General features: G+C 40.5%; 1 protein-coding gene across 2 annotated transcripts in view; it reads left to right on the plus strand.

Moving 5' to 3' along the window:
• snx29 (sorting nexin 29) overlaps positions 1-9,668 on the plus strand; it is a 145,144-nt gene extending 135,476 nt beyond the window's left edge. For both annotated transcript variants that reach the window (XM_085283943.1, XM_085283944.1), the window contains one exon: positions 5,848-9,668. In XM_085283943.1, the coding sequence (XP_085140069.1) occupies positions 5,848-5,974 (127 nt within the window). In that variant the 3' untranslated portion in view covers positions 5,975-9,668. The remainder of the gene's footprint in view (positions 1-5,847) is intronic.
• Positions 9,669-16,513: the final 6,845 nt, after the last annotated feature.

Genomic DNA, 16,513 nt, shown 5'->3' on the forward strand with positions numbered 1-16,513 from the left:
TTCCACTTACTGCGATCAGCCAGCATGTCTGACCTGTCGCGCCATCCGAGTGGAATGCTGTTTCTTCTCCCGAGACATCGGCGTCATCTTTCAAAATGAAACGACTACATTTTTTCCAGCGTGGATGATATTGTTTTCACCTCAGGAGTGAGTCTGTGTGTGTCTGTGTGTGTGGTATAACTCTGCAGTCTTTCTGCAGTCCTTCCTTGTCATTTGGTGTCTGATGTACATCTCAGTGTGTACCCATTTAAAGCATGTCCTTGAGATTTTATATTTTCTGTGTGTGGTTTTTAGACAACAAAGTATTAGAGCAGAAAGGGAAAACAAACGTGCTGACAAGCTCATTTGTGCTGGTTTTCAATTAAAACTACAAGTAAAAAAACTCTGGTTTGTAGTGTAACCGTAGTGACACCATCGCACAACTAAGCTTTGTAGTCGGTGTGCAAGCAGACGTGTAGCATGTAGCAGAGAGCCTCTAAATATGTCAGTTGCTGAATAGCTGTTGTCTTCTTGTTGTAATTTGTAGTGACGCTGAAGTCTTTACACACGACTCAGTGAAATCGTAGATGACACTTCATCAACTCAGATCAGCATACTGTACCACAATAATACCGACTCCTGTGGGTTTGTAAGGGGCCGTGCATCTCAACAGCCCTTGATAATGTTGCCTTTGGTGTTTTCATGATGTCTAACCTCTGTGGTGAGGAATGAGCACCTGAATAATGTGGTCATGAACCTGTTGATGGAGGAAGAGGGAGGGGTTGGAGGTGGAGGAGGCGCAAGGTTGAGTAGCGCTCGGCCTTTAAAGAAACCATGCATCACTCTATTATCTGACCACAGTGTCAGAGAGAAACATTAACATAAACTGTGACCTTCACCTCAAAAGTAGCTCTCGATTGTTTACTTCACAGTTTCAGATACTCTGTGCATTTGTGCACATGAGTTTTTCAGCTCACTTTGTTAATAGCTGTTTCCCCGCCCCCTCTGTTAACTGTGCACAGCCAATATTTGTCTGGGGTTACAAGATGCCAGCAGGTATGGTTGCTGATTTGGCAGATACAATGGCAAACACTAAGACTGAAGATCCACAAATGCAAGATAACAAATCTTGCAGTGCATTGAAAAAAGACACAAAATTCAGTGGCTCAAAGATCGCTATGAGAGAGATGCATCAATCAAAGCCAGAATTGATATGACAGCTTTTTGCTGCTGAAGCAGTGACGTCAACACCTGAAAATTCGTGGTTGTTTGTCACAAACTTCAAAAATAAGTTTACCATCGCTGAGTCATTAAACAGCTATAACACTACTATTCCTCCTGTGGTTTGTCCGAAGTGTCGGAGAGCTGGAAGTGTTCCCGTTACTTAGCATTATTTTGACATAAGCACTGACGCTTATCTATTTGATCACAGCAGTCTGTTACAGGATGAGATTTTAAAGTGACAGTGGACGGTGTCTTTATTTCCAGAGGCTCAAACGTCTCTAATGCGAAACAAAGAGTACAAAGAGTTTGTGTAACTAAATCCTATCTGATGTCAGTATGCTGTATCTTCTGTGATCTTCAGTGTTTTTTTGTTTGTTTTTTTTCACTGCACAACACACTTAAATTAACATGCAGTGTTCCTCGAGTGGTTACATGAGGCAGGCTCTAAAAGTAAACGCTTTGTGCTTTTTGATATTACTTGAAACTTTGTTTATGAGGAGTTGAAGTGTAGGAAGAAATTGGGAAAAAAAGGAAAAGTGAGTCCGTTTCCAGAGATTCCCATGTTAAAATGCATAAATCTAACACATTAAAAAGATTGTCTTCACTAAATAAAACCAGAAAATGGGTTTAGTTTCTAACTCACCCATTTAGGATTTAGTTGATGCTTAAAGTGAGTCCAGTGGCCACTTTGATTGACTAGCTGTAGCTGATAGGTCTAAACCAGCGTTTCCCAACCTAAGGGAGCCGCGGTACATTTTTCACATTAGAAAAATCACACGGCACACCACCAAACAAAAATATCACAAAAAGCACATTGATCATTTTTCCCTGTGCACCAGGTATAGCAGAATTAGCTCGGTTTGTCTCCAGGACACAGGTCAGATTTTTTCTTTTTAAATATTTAGCTATCGCTATTATGCCCTGCCTCTTCTTTTGTTTTACTGGCAGTTGGCAACTCACTTAATTAGAGCAGGTAGCTGTACTGCCTTCTAGTGGAAGAGAATGTAATTGTTCTGCCCATTACTCAGCCAATTGCTGAGAGTACCAATCAGGTGGAACCAGATAATCTTCCACGGCACACCTGATCATTTCTCATGGCACACCTATATGTCGCTGCACAGTGGTTGGGAAACACTGCTCTAAGCTAATTCAAGTGACTTCTTTAGCTTTTTTGGAGCATTTTAACAGAATTTTCTAGCATCAGTTGATAACTTGGCATTTAGGCACCTTATTCAAGTTTGGAGACTTCTGGCTCCAATGAACCAACATGGTGGTAGCAAAAATGCTAAAGTTAAGGTTTAGAAAAGCAAACAGAAGATGCTTTATAAACAGTTTAGTCTATTTTTCAAGTGCACAATTTTATGGGAGTTTTTACTGATTGATTTGGTTTTTAAGATCATTTTTCAAATGAAAACTTACTTCAGAAGAGCCAATAAATGTCCTGTACGTTTGCTTAATTGATAGCAGGATTATAAAGTTGCTAGCGTGGATGTACCCTTGTTTTATTAACAATGACCAGCTTCACTGTGATAGACACCTAGTTCAGCAGTCAGAAGGTCGGTGATTCTGTCCTTCATTGTTGATGATGAGGCGAACATGGGCAGACCTAGCTGTGATTTTTTTTTTTCTTGTGTGTGTGTGTGTGTGAATCATTGATTGTAGTGTAAAATGCTTTGTGACTTGAAAAGCACCATAGAAAAGCAGTTCATTTACCATTTCAGTTACAGCAGTGTGTTTTTTGTTGTTGTGTTTTTTTAAGAAATAAGGCACACACTTTGTTTGGTGGCCAACACTTATCTGGCCGCAGATCTTCGTCTCTCTCCACACTCTCTCCGGTCTTGCATGCTGCAATTTTCCTCACTTGTCTGGAACAGTGACGAGGTAACACCTCTTCCTAGATTCGCCACCACTTAGTATGCAGCTCAACCTCACCACTTTTGCAGTTTACTCAGAACACGGTACTCAATCTGGGCTCTCGCCTTACTGACCTGCTGCATCAGGGGGAAAAAAGAGTTTTGTAGACCTTTATCTCACTGCTGAGGAGTTTCAGGCAGTTTGACCTCAGAATAAGTATACAACCTTTTACTGCGGTGGTGCATTGTTTGCGTGTGTATGGCCGAGAATTGATAATTATTCAAACTGTACTGTTTATTATAACCTACCTTTGGGTTAGGCAGTCATTTAGTTGCGTGCTTGTATTTGTGCTCCTGTTTACTCTAATTAGATTTCTCTTCATTCAAGTTTTTAATATTCCAACAGTGCCTGGGAAAGTTATTATCCTGCACAAATCAATATCGTGTCCAAATGGAGGACAAACACATGCTGAGAGGCAGGAAAAAAAATCTATAGGCCTAATTAATTTGACACATTTTGCTATTTTACACAGTTTGCTATGAATAAATGAGGTGGCTTGCAGTTTCAACTCTGCATGCTGCACTCAATTTAGTATGATTTTTGCTGATAAAACTCCCCATCATATCAGTTTTTTTCCCAATCGTTGTCAAATTCAAATAGTGTGACTGTGTTTGATTGAGTCTGCCTGGTGCAGTGGAGGTCTGGGAATAAGTGGTACTTGAGCCACTGCTAAATGTACGTTATGCCAGAGGGGGGAAAAAATATTCACCATATATTAATTGATCTGAGGCAGTTCGCTGTAGCCCAAAGCTCTCTGATCTTGATGATTATGACACAGACACTTGTGAGCCATGCATTTATATACTGCATTTTTGAATGCAAACGTATGCTTGCAGGGCTGTGCTGTGACTGTTCCTTCTATGTATACATCTGTTTTAACATGACAGAGTTTTTGGGATCCGCCACCATGAAGCTTTTTTGCCCCTGCTGCCTTCCACCCATTCACCATGCCACAAGTGTGTTTATTTTTAGCCCGTATTGTTCGAGTGGAAATGAAAGTCCCTGACATTGAATAGCTCAGATGTCCCCGCTAATCTTAATCATACCTCCAGCAGCTGTGGCGCATCATTAATTTGGGCCAATTGGACATCAAGAAGGAGATGCTCTCTTCCTTATTGCTACTTGAACAGTTGAACCCACTGCTTCTATTACAGAGTCACTGCCACAGAGTGTATGAGAAAGATGGCGCATTCAGGTAACAAAGGTGAAACCAAGTGCAGCAGGATACTGCAAAAAAGACATCAGTAAACACTCTTCTGATATGAGTTCAAGCCCTAAAGTTAGTGTCATGTGGTATTTAATCAAAAATATTGTATAAATAGTGGTCCCATTTAGGCCAAAACTGACAATAAACAAGGGTCTACTTTAGGTTGAGGCCACTTTGCAATTGACCAAGTATATATGAGCATACAGTGTCCCTGATTTCTCAGTCTGATCCACCTTTTGCTTGTTGTGAAGCAGCCGAGATGCTGAATTTTAGCTTCTAAAGGTGTCAAAAAAATATGGCTGACTTTTTTTGACTGTGTCCATTTTTTATTTACACTTAATGGTCACAGTTTTGTCACCAGCAGCAGTGAGAGGTGACTGGCTTATATGCTGTATTTGAGAAATAATGATTAATTTGCTGCAGTCGCTGCTGGTTGTTTCTGAAAGGAATCAAATCTGAGCAGGAGAACACAGGTGCACAGAGAAAGCATTCGACTCGATGTGTTCGGTCTCCTGCCTTTGATTTCCTTTGTTAGACAAGTGGCTCTCGTTCAATGTCATCAGGTTGAAATTAAAAAAGGGTGAAACTAACAGTGATTATACAATCATTGCAAAAGCTCAAGCCATGGATTTCTTTACATACTGCAACATTTTTCACACTGTAGCAGAAGTTTATATAAATTTATATTATAAAAGTTTATGTAATCCAGTTTAAAGGATTTTGTCTTGTTTTAGGATTTGATTAGGAATCCAAGCAAATATGTAAGCCAAGAAAAAGAGGCTTTTAGAACTCGATCTCACGTTTCTTATAATTACACAACTAATGACAGGACTCTGTGGCTTTACAACACAAAAGCTGGCTTCCTGTTAAAAGGGAGTTTGTTCTTCCCACTGTCGCCAAGTGTTTGCTTATGGGGGGCGGGGCTAGTTGTTGGGGTTTTCTTGCTATTATTTCACTGTCTTTACCTTACAATACAAAATGCCTTGAGGCGACTGATGTGATTTGGCGCAATATAAATAAAATTGCATTGAATTGGAAAAACAATTCTTTAATTTTATTCCCATGTGACTATCATGTGTATAGTCCATGTAGTGGTACTTACAGGTATTCCTGAATTAATCAGTTAGTCACAGAAAAAAACCACACTAATTAGAAATGAGAAGTCTGTTCTTGTCACCCTCTGTCTAAAAGCAATGACCTCATGTTTCAAAAATTGCTCCAAATTTTGAATAATGAATCCTTTGTAAACTGCAAATGAGCCATCCAAGAGAGAATCTTGGCAGATGTAGTAATAGTAACTAAAGGGAAACAAACAGTCAATTAGAGAAGCAAAATGGAAATGTATCTATTAGCTGGTTTTCAAAGGGGAGAGGTTCTGTGGCAGAAGGGAAATGATGCATTTATTCCACCAGACGCAGCATCAGTGGTGTGTTTGAATAATAAACTTGGTAATAAACTTCAGCAGATGTTCGTTTAAACTCCACGTGTCTTTCTTCTCCTTCCTGCTGTTCTCTCTTATCTAGAGACACACCCCAAGCCAACGATGGCGGAGCCAAGACGCCACGGTCGAAAACTTCGTCACGTTTTCCCAGACTGGGCCGCAGGAACACCCAGGAAGCCAGACCTGAACCTCAGAGTGGTGACCTTTAACCCGAGGGCCTTCGAACTCAGATCTGGGGACGATGTTGCAGTGCCTCTGGACTGTGAACCACAGGCTCAAATGTGTGAAAGGACATTTGGAGCATCTGAAGGACACTAAAGGCGTTACAGATAAAACGCCTGGGTCACCTAAACCTTCACTGCAGGCAATTCCAGGAGAATATCAAAAGATTTCTTTGTGTTGCCTGGCTAAGTAAGGGATGAATTGCTCCCCTGAATCTGCCTATTGATGGACCCAATCAAATAGTGTCTTTTACCTCACTGAGAGACTGAAAGACTCTCTGCCAAGACTCTTTGTAAGACTCTATAAGCTGCACATGGACTAGCTTGGAATCCTCTCTATTTTCTCAAACACACTGGGATGATGGGGACATGTTGTTTTTCTTAAGTTTTGTAGTGAAAGTATTTCATGGTCACAGTGCCTACAGTATTTGTAGCTGCATTCCTGCTCTGGGTTGGTAGGGAACGGGTTTGCATGTGAAGGAGGTCAAAGGGGGGGATTAAAGTCTTTGGTTGGAAATGATTTTTTTTCTCTGCTTATGTCTCAGCATTTTAGTGCCATTACATTTATGGACAACACTGATTCACCATCAGTGGCGTGGACCACCAGGCAACGGGCATTCCTTCTTCCTGCTTCTGATATATTATATGACTTAGAAAATCTGTGATATGTGTAACATAACTTAATGTTACCATGGGTGCAGTAATTATCAAAAGAAGTTAGAAATCCAATTTAATAATCACGGTAAAGGATTTGGTTTAAACACCACTGGTAAACTAAAATATCTAAGAGACTGTGAAAAAGTCTGGGGAGTCAGTTTTTCTTAAAAATGAAAAAAAAAAAGTCTTTCCTTTTTCCTTTCCTTCATAGTTTTTGAATAGCCCCTTGCTAAATGAATGAATTGCTGTAAATGAGTGTAAATTCGTATGTCCTCTCAAAAATACATGATCACATAACCAGTGATCTTAGTTTGATGCACGGTTATAAGGTTTGGGATAACCACGATTGTGACTTAGAATAAAAGCAGCCACATTTTATGAGTAAATGCAAACATAATATTGACATAAATATTGGCCCACACCTCTTTATTTTCGAATTCAGGGGTTTTCAGTCCCATTGCCACAGGTCTATAAAATCAAGAACCTAGCAGTGTGCTCCACCTTTGCAAATTTTACAAACGCAACCAACTGTGAGAGGTATCACTTAGAAGAGGAAGCATTAGGAGAACGGCAACTCGAGCCACAAAGTTGCAGACTATGTGTAGTAACAAAGCAGTGTTGCCGAGTGCTGAGGCACACAGTGCATAAAAGTGACTCAATATCTGCAGGTGTTAACATCAGCTTAGAAACTGTGCACCAGGAGCTTCATGGCATCGGTTCCCATGATAGAGCAGCTCCTATAGATGTAATGAGATGGGCCAGTACATTTGTCCTTGTGTAATATCAATTCGTGTCGTACATATTTTAAGATTAGAAAATGGTAAAATAACAAAATACCACTAAAATTTACCAAATAACTCTTTTACCGAAAAAGTTGACTTTTCTGTAAAATGCTAATAAACAGAACGCGATCATCTGCAAATGATTTCATGATATTGAAAATGGTACACAGGAAGCACTGAGGCACATCTTGCACATTTATAAAGCACCATTAATGCTGACCCATTATTTCTCCAAGACAATGCATTTTGTCACAACAGCACGGCTGTTAATCTGACCAACCTGCAGTGCAGACCTATTACTAAACTAAAACAAAAGATATGACAAAGGAGGCTCTAAACTGTGAAACATTAGAAATCTTATTTTTTTAAAAAGTAAGATTAATAAAATATTTCACTTTTAGAACTACAGCAGCTGGTGTCCTCAGTTCTAAAATGATGCAAGTTAGTGGAAAACATTGTGTCTTTGGGACAAGAGACATCATATTTAAAACAGACACGTTTTCAAAAATATCTAGAAAAATGACCAGTTATAACATTGGATATGTTGTCCTTGCATCCATTTTCAAATAAATATGGGTCTTTAAATTATTTGCATATCATTGCACTCTGTTTTTAATTATATTTTAAACTGGTTTGTTTTTGGGAGGTGGGAAACACGATTGTGAAATAGCTGTGTTTTGGAGGTTTACCCTCCTATTCATTACATAAATATGGGTGATTATCAAAGGTCGACTGACTGAACTGCAATTCAATATTTAATGATTGTTTTGCTAATGTGTCTTAGCAAGATTTTCATGCGGTGTTATGTTGCAAATGAATGTTTTAAAAATGACTAAACACTTGAAGAAAAGCTGCTTGTTAGAGTGCAAGCAAAGTGCTGCCAAGCATCAAGTGTGGTGTAAAGCAGGAGCTCATGCATATGCATAGATTACGCAAGAGTAGTCGGACTACGTTCAAATGAGTGATTGTGTTAGAAGGGCTTTGGGAAACTTGTATCAAAGGGGGCGGCTCGCAAAAGTGGTAAACACTCCTGACTATTGTTGATGGGAGGTTAACAGAATAAGCCTCGTGTGTTTTTAATTAAGTTGATATTCTAAAACACACAAAAAACGACCCTCACTAGTATCGAGCCGCTGCTAAACACTCCAGTCGTGGCAGGAAACTGTCACACGACTTTCATCAATACATACAGGTTTTTAATCCCTGAGATAGTTATTATCATTCCTTTTATATGACTGTGATACAATAAAACACTGCAGGTGCAGAACTGCCTTATAGAAAATAAGCCCACAGATCATGATTGTGTGTAATCTGTACTGCTAGCAAACATGTCGTGTGTTCATTGTAGTAATAAAAAAGCAGCTGTTCATTCATCAGTTTTACAGTGAAGGTGGGAATCATTTAACTTTTCAGCACAAATATTCATACGATATATGTGGTAGTGTCCTGTACAGCAACTGTATGCAGCATCAATCAGAAAGCCGCCATCACTGAGCTTTAGACTGGATGGTGTCCACATTAATCAAACAGCTCACACAGCTCCAGTTGAAGTTTAGGGTGCATTTAGCTGTTAGTGGCTAATATAACCTAAAAGACAGAAACAAGGAGCTAATTTATCAGATTTGTGCAGCTCCCGCTAATAACAAAAAGCTTTTGTGATTTAAGACTTAAGAAACCCTTAAAGCAGCTGATTGATATGCTTTGGGGTTTTTATAGCACTATGAAGCATCCATATACACGCTGTTTCTATTTTGACCAAGGCTCCCGATCTCCTGTTGATGTAAACAATGCAGTATATTTAAAACATAAAAAAAAGCTTTGCAATTCTTTTATTTTGGAGAAAAAGCACTCAATACTCCACAGGGCTTATTTTAAAACTGAAACTCTGTGACCACTGCTGCACATCACACACTTCTTTACGTATTTCAGGTAGTCTTAAAATGCTCAGTGGTGGAGCTTCCCTTCTTTTTGGGTAGAGTTTTCAGTACATCAGTATTCTTTCAAATGAGTCCATCTCCTTCCCCCGTAATTGCTTGCTGCACCTTGAGGCTGGTAACAAGAGTGATGACAAGCAAAGAAAGTGAAATTGGCTTATTGAGTTGCAGCCAAACTGTTCTCTTTGTAGTATGCCTCGTTTGTTCTTATGTACTTTTCTGTCCTTGCCTTTTGTCGGCGGCCTGGCCTTATCCATCACTGTCACAGCAAAGAGGGACTGAACAATAAAGAGTATCGCATCTACGCTACCAACACTTCTGTGTCACTTACTGTCATTGTTAACATTGTCGCTCGCGTTCACGGATGAAAGCAAATCGGCCACTACATTTGTTGCATAATAAGCTCAGAATGCGAAGTCATGTCAGAGTGCATTTATGCACGCATGCAGATGGTGTGTGCGTGCAATTTAAATACAGATTAGGTGTGTAGTAAAGCGTAGATGTGTTTATATTGCGAGATGAACTCATCAGTCCTCCCATCACATTCTCTCTGTGAACCGTATGCATACATGGATGGATGCTGTGGATTTGATTTTCGCTGCATCTGTTTTCCTCTTGGTTTAATGAATACTTAACCTTCACTGCCTCACTAAGCATTCTCTGAGCTTTTGGGAAACACAGTTCCCCGTTTCTGGGTTTGCTTTGCTCAATTGGAATAGAGGGAAAATTTAAAAAAAGAACAGCAAGGGTGTACAAAATGCTTGTCGTCCATTGACCGGAAAATTGGTTACAAGCCCGTTTAGGATGTGGATGGCTGCTTAAACACTCATTTGGCTGCATGTAAGTCAAGAACACCGAGCGTTGAGCACGAGACATGTTCTCTAACATTTCTATTGTTTTAATGGAATAAAATTGCCGGGCTTGGCTTTGGCTTTTATGAGATTAAAAAAACCTAAGTGGTGCAAACCTGAACGATTGGGATGTTCCTGTGTTTTACATATACACTATATTACCAAATGTATTCACTTTCACAGCTACATGTGAAAATCAAGCACCTAGGCTTGCAAACACCTTTAACAAACACTTGTGAAAGAATGGATCGCTCTTAGAAGCTCAATGAATTCCAGCATGGTACCAGGATGCCATTCGAGTCATGCCATACCAAGACAATTTAATGCTCCAAACTTTGTGGGAACAGTTTGGGGATGGCCCCTTTCTGTTCAAACATGACTGTGCACCATGCACGAAGCAAGGTCCATAAAGACACGGATGAGCAAGTCCTGTGCGGGAGAACTTGACTGGCCTGCACAGTCTTCACCTTAACCAGACTGAACCCCTTTGGGATGTTAGGATCAGGCAGAAAAAAAAAGCTAGAAAGTATGTGGTACTAAAAGGAAACAGCTGGAGAAAAATTGTGCAACGAATTAGTTCAACTGTCATATTAGTCAGTTATATGGTTGGGTATAAAAAGAGCATCTTAGACACGCAGATTGTCTCAGACTTTGAATATCTCATCATCTATAGTACACGAAATAATCAAAAAAGACAGAGAATCCAAAGCAAGGCTTAAAATCAGTATTGGACGCCTGTGATCTTTGGGGCCTCAGGCAGCACTGCCTTAAAATCAGGCATGATTCACTACATGGGCTCAGAAACGGTTTCAGAAATCAGTCTGTGAACACAGCTCGCCACAAACGTAGGTTAAAGCTCTGTCATGCAATGAAAATGCCACATATGTATAAACACTGCCAACTTCTCCATCTCCTTCTTTTTAAATTAGATTTGGTTCAAAGTAAAAATCTGTGACGTGATCGGACAAAAAAAACAGGAGACGTGTCATTCGGCTTGTTATAAGCGCGTAAAACAAAAGCCTGCATCTCTGATGAGATGCATCATTATCTATGGAATTGGCAGTCTGCACATCTTGAAAGGTACAATCAGTGCTGGAAGGTATGTACATGTTTTAGGATGACACATGTTCCCATCCAGATGACATCTTTTTCAGTGTATCAGTGCGGCTTCATAGTCAAAGACTCCAAACTTGCCTGCAGTGCAGACCTTTTACTGGTTGAAAACATCTGTTACATCATGAAATGAGAGAATGGCACGACATTGTTCTCCCAAAAGTCTTTTTGGAAGATATTTAGTATGTTTATTTGCAAATTTAGCATTTTTCCTGGGTTTTTTTTTAAATTTCATAAAGAAATGTACCATGTTTCACCTTTTCATCCCCCGTCCACTTTTTCTTTGCCTCTCCAGCCTTTCCTTGAAGACACAGAGATCCTCGTGGGATCATTTTACGGGACAGCGTGTAATTACACAGCTATTACATTTGTGAGAAGAATCAAGGAGACAGAGACCCTGCTTTGAACAAGATCACTGTATAAGCAGAACTGCTCTCTTTACAAGACACACGTGGCATCGGATTGCATGTTACTTATAACGACATGGAACAGCCTCACCTCTACCCTTCACCATAGTTATTTTGCATTTTACTTAGCATCCCTCTCCACTGTATTTATTTATCCCTACCTGTGCTTGTTAGGATTGCAGAGAATTTTCTATTATGCCAAAACCAGAATAAGCCCTTTCAATTAGCACGAGTTAATAAGTGGCAATTATTACTGTTTTCAGTTCCCTGCAGCCTGTGATTCAGCTTGGCTGTTTGTGTTTCTCAGTGTTTGGAGGTTTTGATTATTTGTCAGAAAGCACGACCTGCATCTGAGCGTGAGCATTTTTTTGTGTGTGTGTTCACAGTCTTGCTGTTCTTCAGCTGGCAGAAGCTAAATTAAATGTTCACTGTATCCCTGCAGGTGGGCCATGCCCCTCCTCTGCACTGCCAATGAACAGCACCTTCTCAAATTTTGCTCTCTCATTCTCTTCTTTCTCTCTGAGTCTTTTCTTCTCCTCTCTGCTCCCTCTCTCACCTTTGTCTTTTTATTTTCTTACCTTTTACCTTAATACCTTTTTCTGCCTCGTTTTTTCCTTCATTGTTGATTTTCTTCAGGTTCATCCTGCCCTCCTTCAGCCCCTCACCCTCTCTCAGAGGATGTTCATTTCTAACAGTGCTCTCCAATCCCCACCTCATCTTCACTCTCCATGTCTTCTTCCATTCTTCCATTTTCCACCTATAGGCAGCTGATTTTATCCTGCTCTTCTCTAGCCTCTCAAACCCTAAGACTACCTTTATCCTTCTCACACTGCTTCCCATCCCTTCCTGTCTCTTCAAGCCCTCCACCACTTCCAATCTCATCCTTTCTCTCTCCATTGCCATACCTTGTTCCTTCAGAGACTGAGCCTGCTTGGCACATTGTATTTACTCAGCCAGTCACTCGCCGCCTCTATTTATTACCTACTTGGCGATGAGGCAGGAGAGACAGAGTGAACCAGCCCTTCGGAGGATTTTCCTCTCAACTCTCCCTGCTGCCGTCTGTCGCTGAATCTTCAAATAGTGTCTTGGAAAATTGATTGTTTCAGGCTTTTCTTCACCCCCTCCTTTCATCTTTTTCAATTTATTCTGCATTGAGTGCAGACTCCTGCCTGTTACATCAAAGTTCACATAACCTGTAGTTATAAGGAGGGAGCAGGGGGTTCGATCACTTAAGGCTCTGATCAGAGGATACATTTCTGTTGTATCTTATCTAAATGAAATCCCAAGTTAAGCTGTAATGGATTATGTTAATTAATATGCTATCAGTTCTGGGAACATGGGAAATAAACTGTGTGCTTTATCCCTAAGCTGTTTATAAACGTCTCCGGTATGAAGGGAACATGCAGCAGCGTTAATTACATAACTGATGTGCAGATTCTCATCATGTTGGGGGCCAGATAAGAAAAAAGAATCAAATATGCATGCGGCATGGTATGTTAATTTCATGGTAATGCTTAAAGTACACAAGCAGCATGGATTGTCTTACAATTTCTCATTTATTTTCACAGCTTCAGGTTGGGATTCAGCTCCTACTGCAGAAAACCAACAGCTCTCACGAGGCCCTCCTTTGTTTTTGTCTTCATTTGAGTTTTCCTTTAACTGCAACCTGCCTCCTCCTCACAATGCAATCAGGTCCTGAACTGTGCTTTACCTGCCTCTCAAAGCTATCGCAGGCTTTCCACAATAGTCCATGGCACTCTTTTAATCAGCCCAGAAGCTTGATCAGAACACCTCGAAGTGCTTAAACTGCAGCAGGGGAGGAAGTGGGAGGTGAGAGGGACCTGCGTTGCGCTAACGATGCAGCTGCTAGCGCTGGCAAGGACTTCTGAAGGTGTCTGAGAACTTGTTCCAACTCAGAGGTGGAAATAATGCTGATTTCTCTAAATAGACTGCAATGTTAAGCAATGGAGGACATTTTAATGTCTCGCACTACTTCATAGTTTTGTTATGCGACTGGTGTGAATCCCTGGAGGGCAAAAATGCTGTTACACTGCTGTACCCACCACCAAACACACACTGCATTGTATCATAGAGTACATGGCGAGTATGGTGGGAAATGGAAGCTGCAATAATACAAGCCTGACTAATTATCTCAGGTCAGCACGCACTCAGCTTTAACATCATTCAGGGTCCTAGGTTCTTTGCTACAGTACTAGCTTGGTGCTAGCATTTAGTCTCTGCAGACGCTTTGAAAGAGAATGTACGGTGGCCCTGAGAGGCCAAACGGACTGCAACTTACCATAAGGAAAAATCAGCAATAAGGAAAACGCTGCAAAAGCACACAAAACACAACGGAAATAGGAAAAAACAGATTTCCAAAAGCACCGATGAATCCACTTCCTTTCACTTATCCCATTCAGAGCTATGGTTGTGTCGGAGGCAATCCCAGGTATCAACGGGGTGAGAGGCGGGGTACACCTTGCACAGGTTGCCAATTTATCTTAGGGCGAACAGACAACACTTCATTCACGCTCACATTTACACCTACAATTTACAGTCACTAATTAACCTAACATGCATGTCTTTGTCCCCTGCCTGTCTTTTTTTGCCCAACTTCCCACAGCTTTTAAGAGCATATAACAGCTAGCAAACCGCATTTGATGATGTGCTGCATTCAACAGCATAACTGACCTCTGCTGCATAGAAATAACAGCTCACTTCAGTAAACAAATGCAAATTAATTTAATTATTTGTATGTGTATACTTTTACCCTAAAATACATTTACAAATATTACTAACATCACTGTTTGATTTTTCAGAATAAAAAGAGACGACCCCTCATTCCTTACTCTCGCAGGGATTCGTACGCTGGAGTCATTCTTGGCATTTATTGTGTGGAGGGCACAGAAACACCTGGCAGGTGGCGACTCCACTGGAGAGGCAGACACAGTCATTTCATAACTGGCCACCACACAGGTTATATTCACACTTGTGGACTTCAAGGTCAGCTCTTGAAAGCTTTAAAGGAGACAACCTCATACCGCTACTGCAAAAAGTGTGTGTGCACAGATCACAGCTGGGTGTAAAGTACAAAAAATAAAATCTGAGCTCCTCTCTAGTCTTCTACTTCATGCTATGGATAGCTAAGGTCAAGTGGTATACTCAAGCCGGTAATGAAAGGTATTTTTTTTTAAATTATGCCAACATAAACTGTGTGTTTGAAACTACATCAAAGATTACAGTGGGCTGCCACACTCATGGTCCTGGTGAGGCAGAAAAATGTGCTTTCTATCAGTGCTTTGGTCACTGATAGAAACGCGTTCTGTCAGTGTCACTGCAAAAGAAAACTCATGTGAACATGGAAAGGCATGATTGAACCCACAAAGGTTAACAGCTTGACCCTAGAAAAATCTACCAAACATTTCATCAAAAGTAAGATAAACTATCCAGGTCAGACTCGGAGCTCATGCTTGCCTAAAGTGAAAAAAATACTGGACTTGCCAATCACACAGGATCCGGGCCCTCAAGCATACCCTTTGTTGTCTAATTTAATTTCAGTGGGATCTTAAATTACAAAATAAACTTCATGTTTTATTGAAGATGACTGGAAACTTGGCAAAACACCAGACTTGTCAGGAAAATGTTCACTTAGCTACAGTAGGGCTCTAATCTACTGGACAAAGTTTCTGTAGTTTTGCCTCTGTACGCCATCACAGTGAATTTTAAATTTTAGCAATCAGTTTGTTTTTTTTTAAGTGCCGACTTTCAGCATTAATTAAAGGGGTTTTTGTTAAACCCCTTTTGCATTGAACTGAAGAAGCTTCTTGGATGAGAGGTGAAACGTCTTCAAGCAACTTAAAGAAGTCCAGATGCTTTTTTTTCTAAGCTCCTTAGACAATATAAAGGTTTGTTTTTAATACTCCAATGAAAACCCCTTGCAATCATATCATTAATAAACACTTCTGACCAATGATATGCATTTGACTGTGAGCCATTTCTCTCCTGCTCTATACTTCTCTCTTCATTCTGGTACAAGTTAATCTTGCTTTCCTCTGTTTCAATCTTTTTTTAATTACAGAGCAGCGCTGGCTCTTCGACATGTTTTACAGAAAAGCCTGATCTGGCCTTGTTGTGCTTGAGTGTAGCTGGTGGTTTGCTGTAACACACACAGAGTCTAGGTCTGACCGACAGCCTCAGCTGTGGGCAAAAGACCACAACCGATAAGATTCTAAAATATAATCTATAACAGCCCGGTGTCCCACATGTAAAGGGGAAAAAACACATAGTCCAGGGTCACGGCCAGGTATTCCACAAATTAGTTACACTTCACATGCTGACAACTTCGACAGGAAACAGCAGTTGTCCTCCAAGACCCAAGACCAAACAGCCACCACCATGTAAGTAGTAGGCTGGCAATCATCCCAGCCTCAGTAAGCCAAATCTGCCTTTAGGCTGCAGCATATAATACGCCCTGGCCTGCACAAAGAGATGATGCTCTCCTTCAAATGTATCTTCATTGTATACCTCAGAGCAACAAGTTGTTCATTATAAATATTTTTAATGAAAACCACATGACATACCTGCAGAGAGAGACAGAAACAGTCCCACATACAGCGTTTGCAGTGAGGGCTACAAGTAGACGAGACTGTGAATGTAAGCAAACCTGTCTTCAGTTAACCCAACCTGGCTTACAGCAGTTGTGAGACACATAAAACCACTCCCACACTAGTGCCCATTTCCTATAGCAAATATAGAGTAGAGTTAATATACAGGCAATATCAGT

Source organism: Mchenga conophoros, linkage group LG8 (genome assembly GCF_057382185.1).
Source record: "Mchenga conophoros isolate Kocher_MC1m ecotype Shallow Benthic linkage group LG8, M_conophoros_male_GT1.1, whole genome shotgun sequence".
Lineage (NCBI taxonomy): Eukaryota > Metazoa > Chordata > Actinopteri > Cichliformes > Cichlidae > Mchenga > Mchenga conophoros.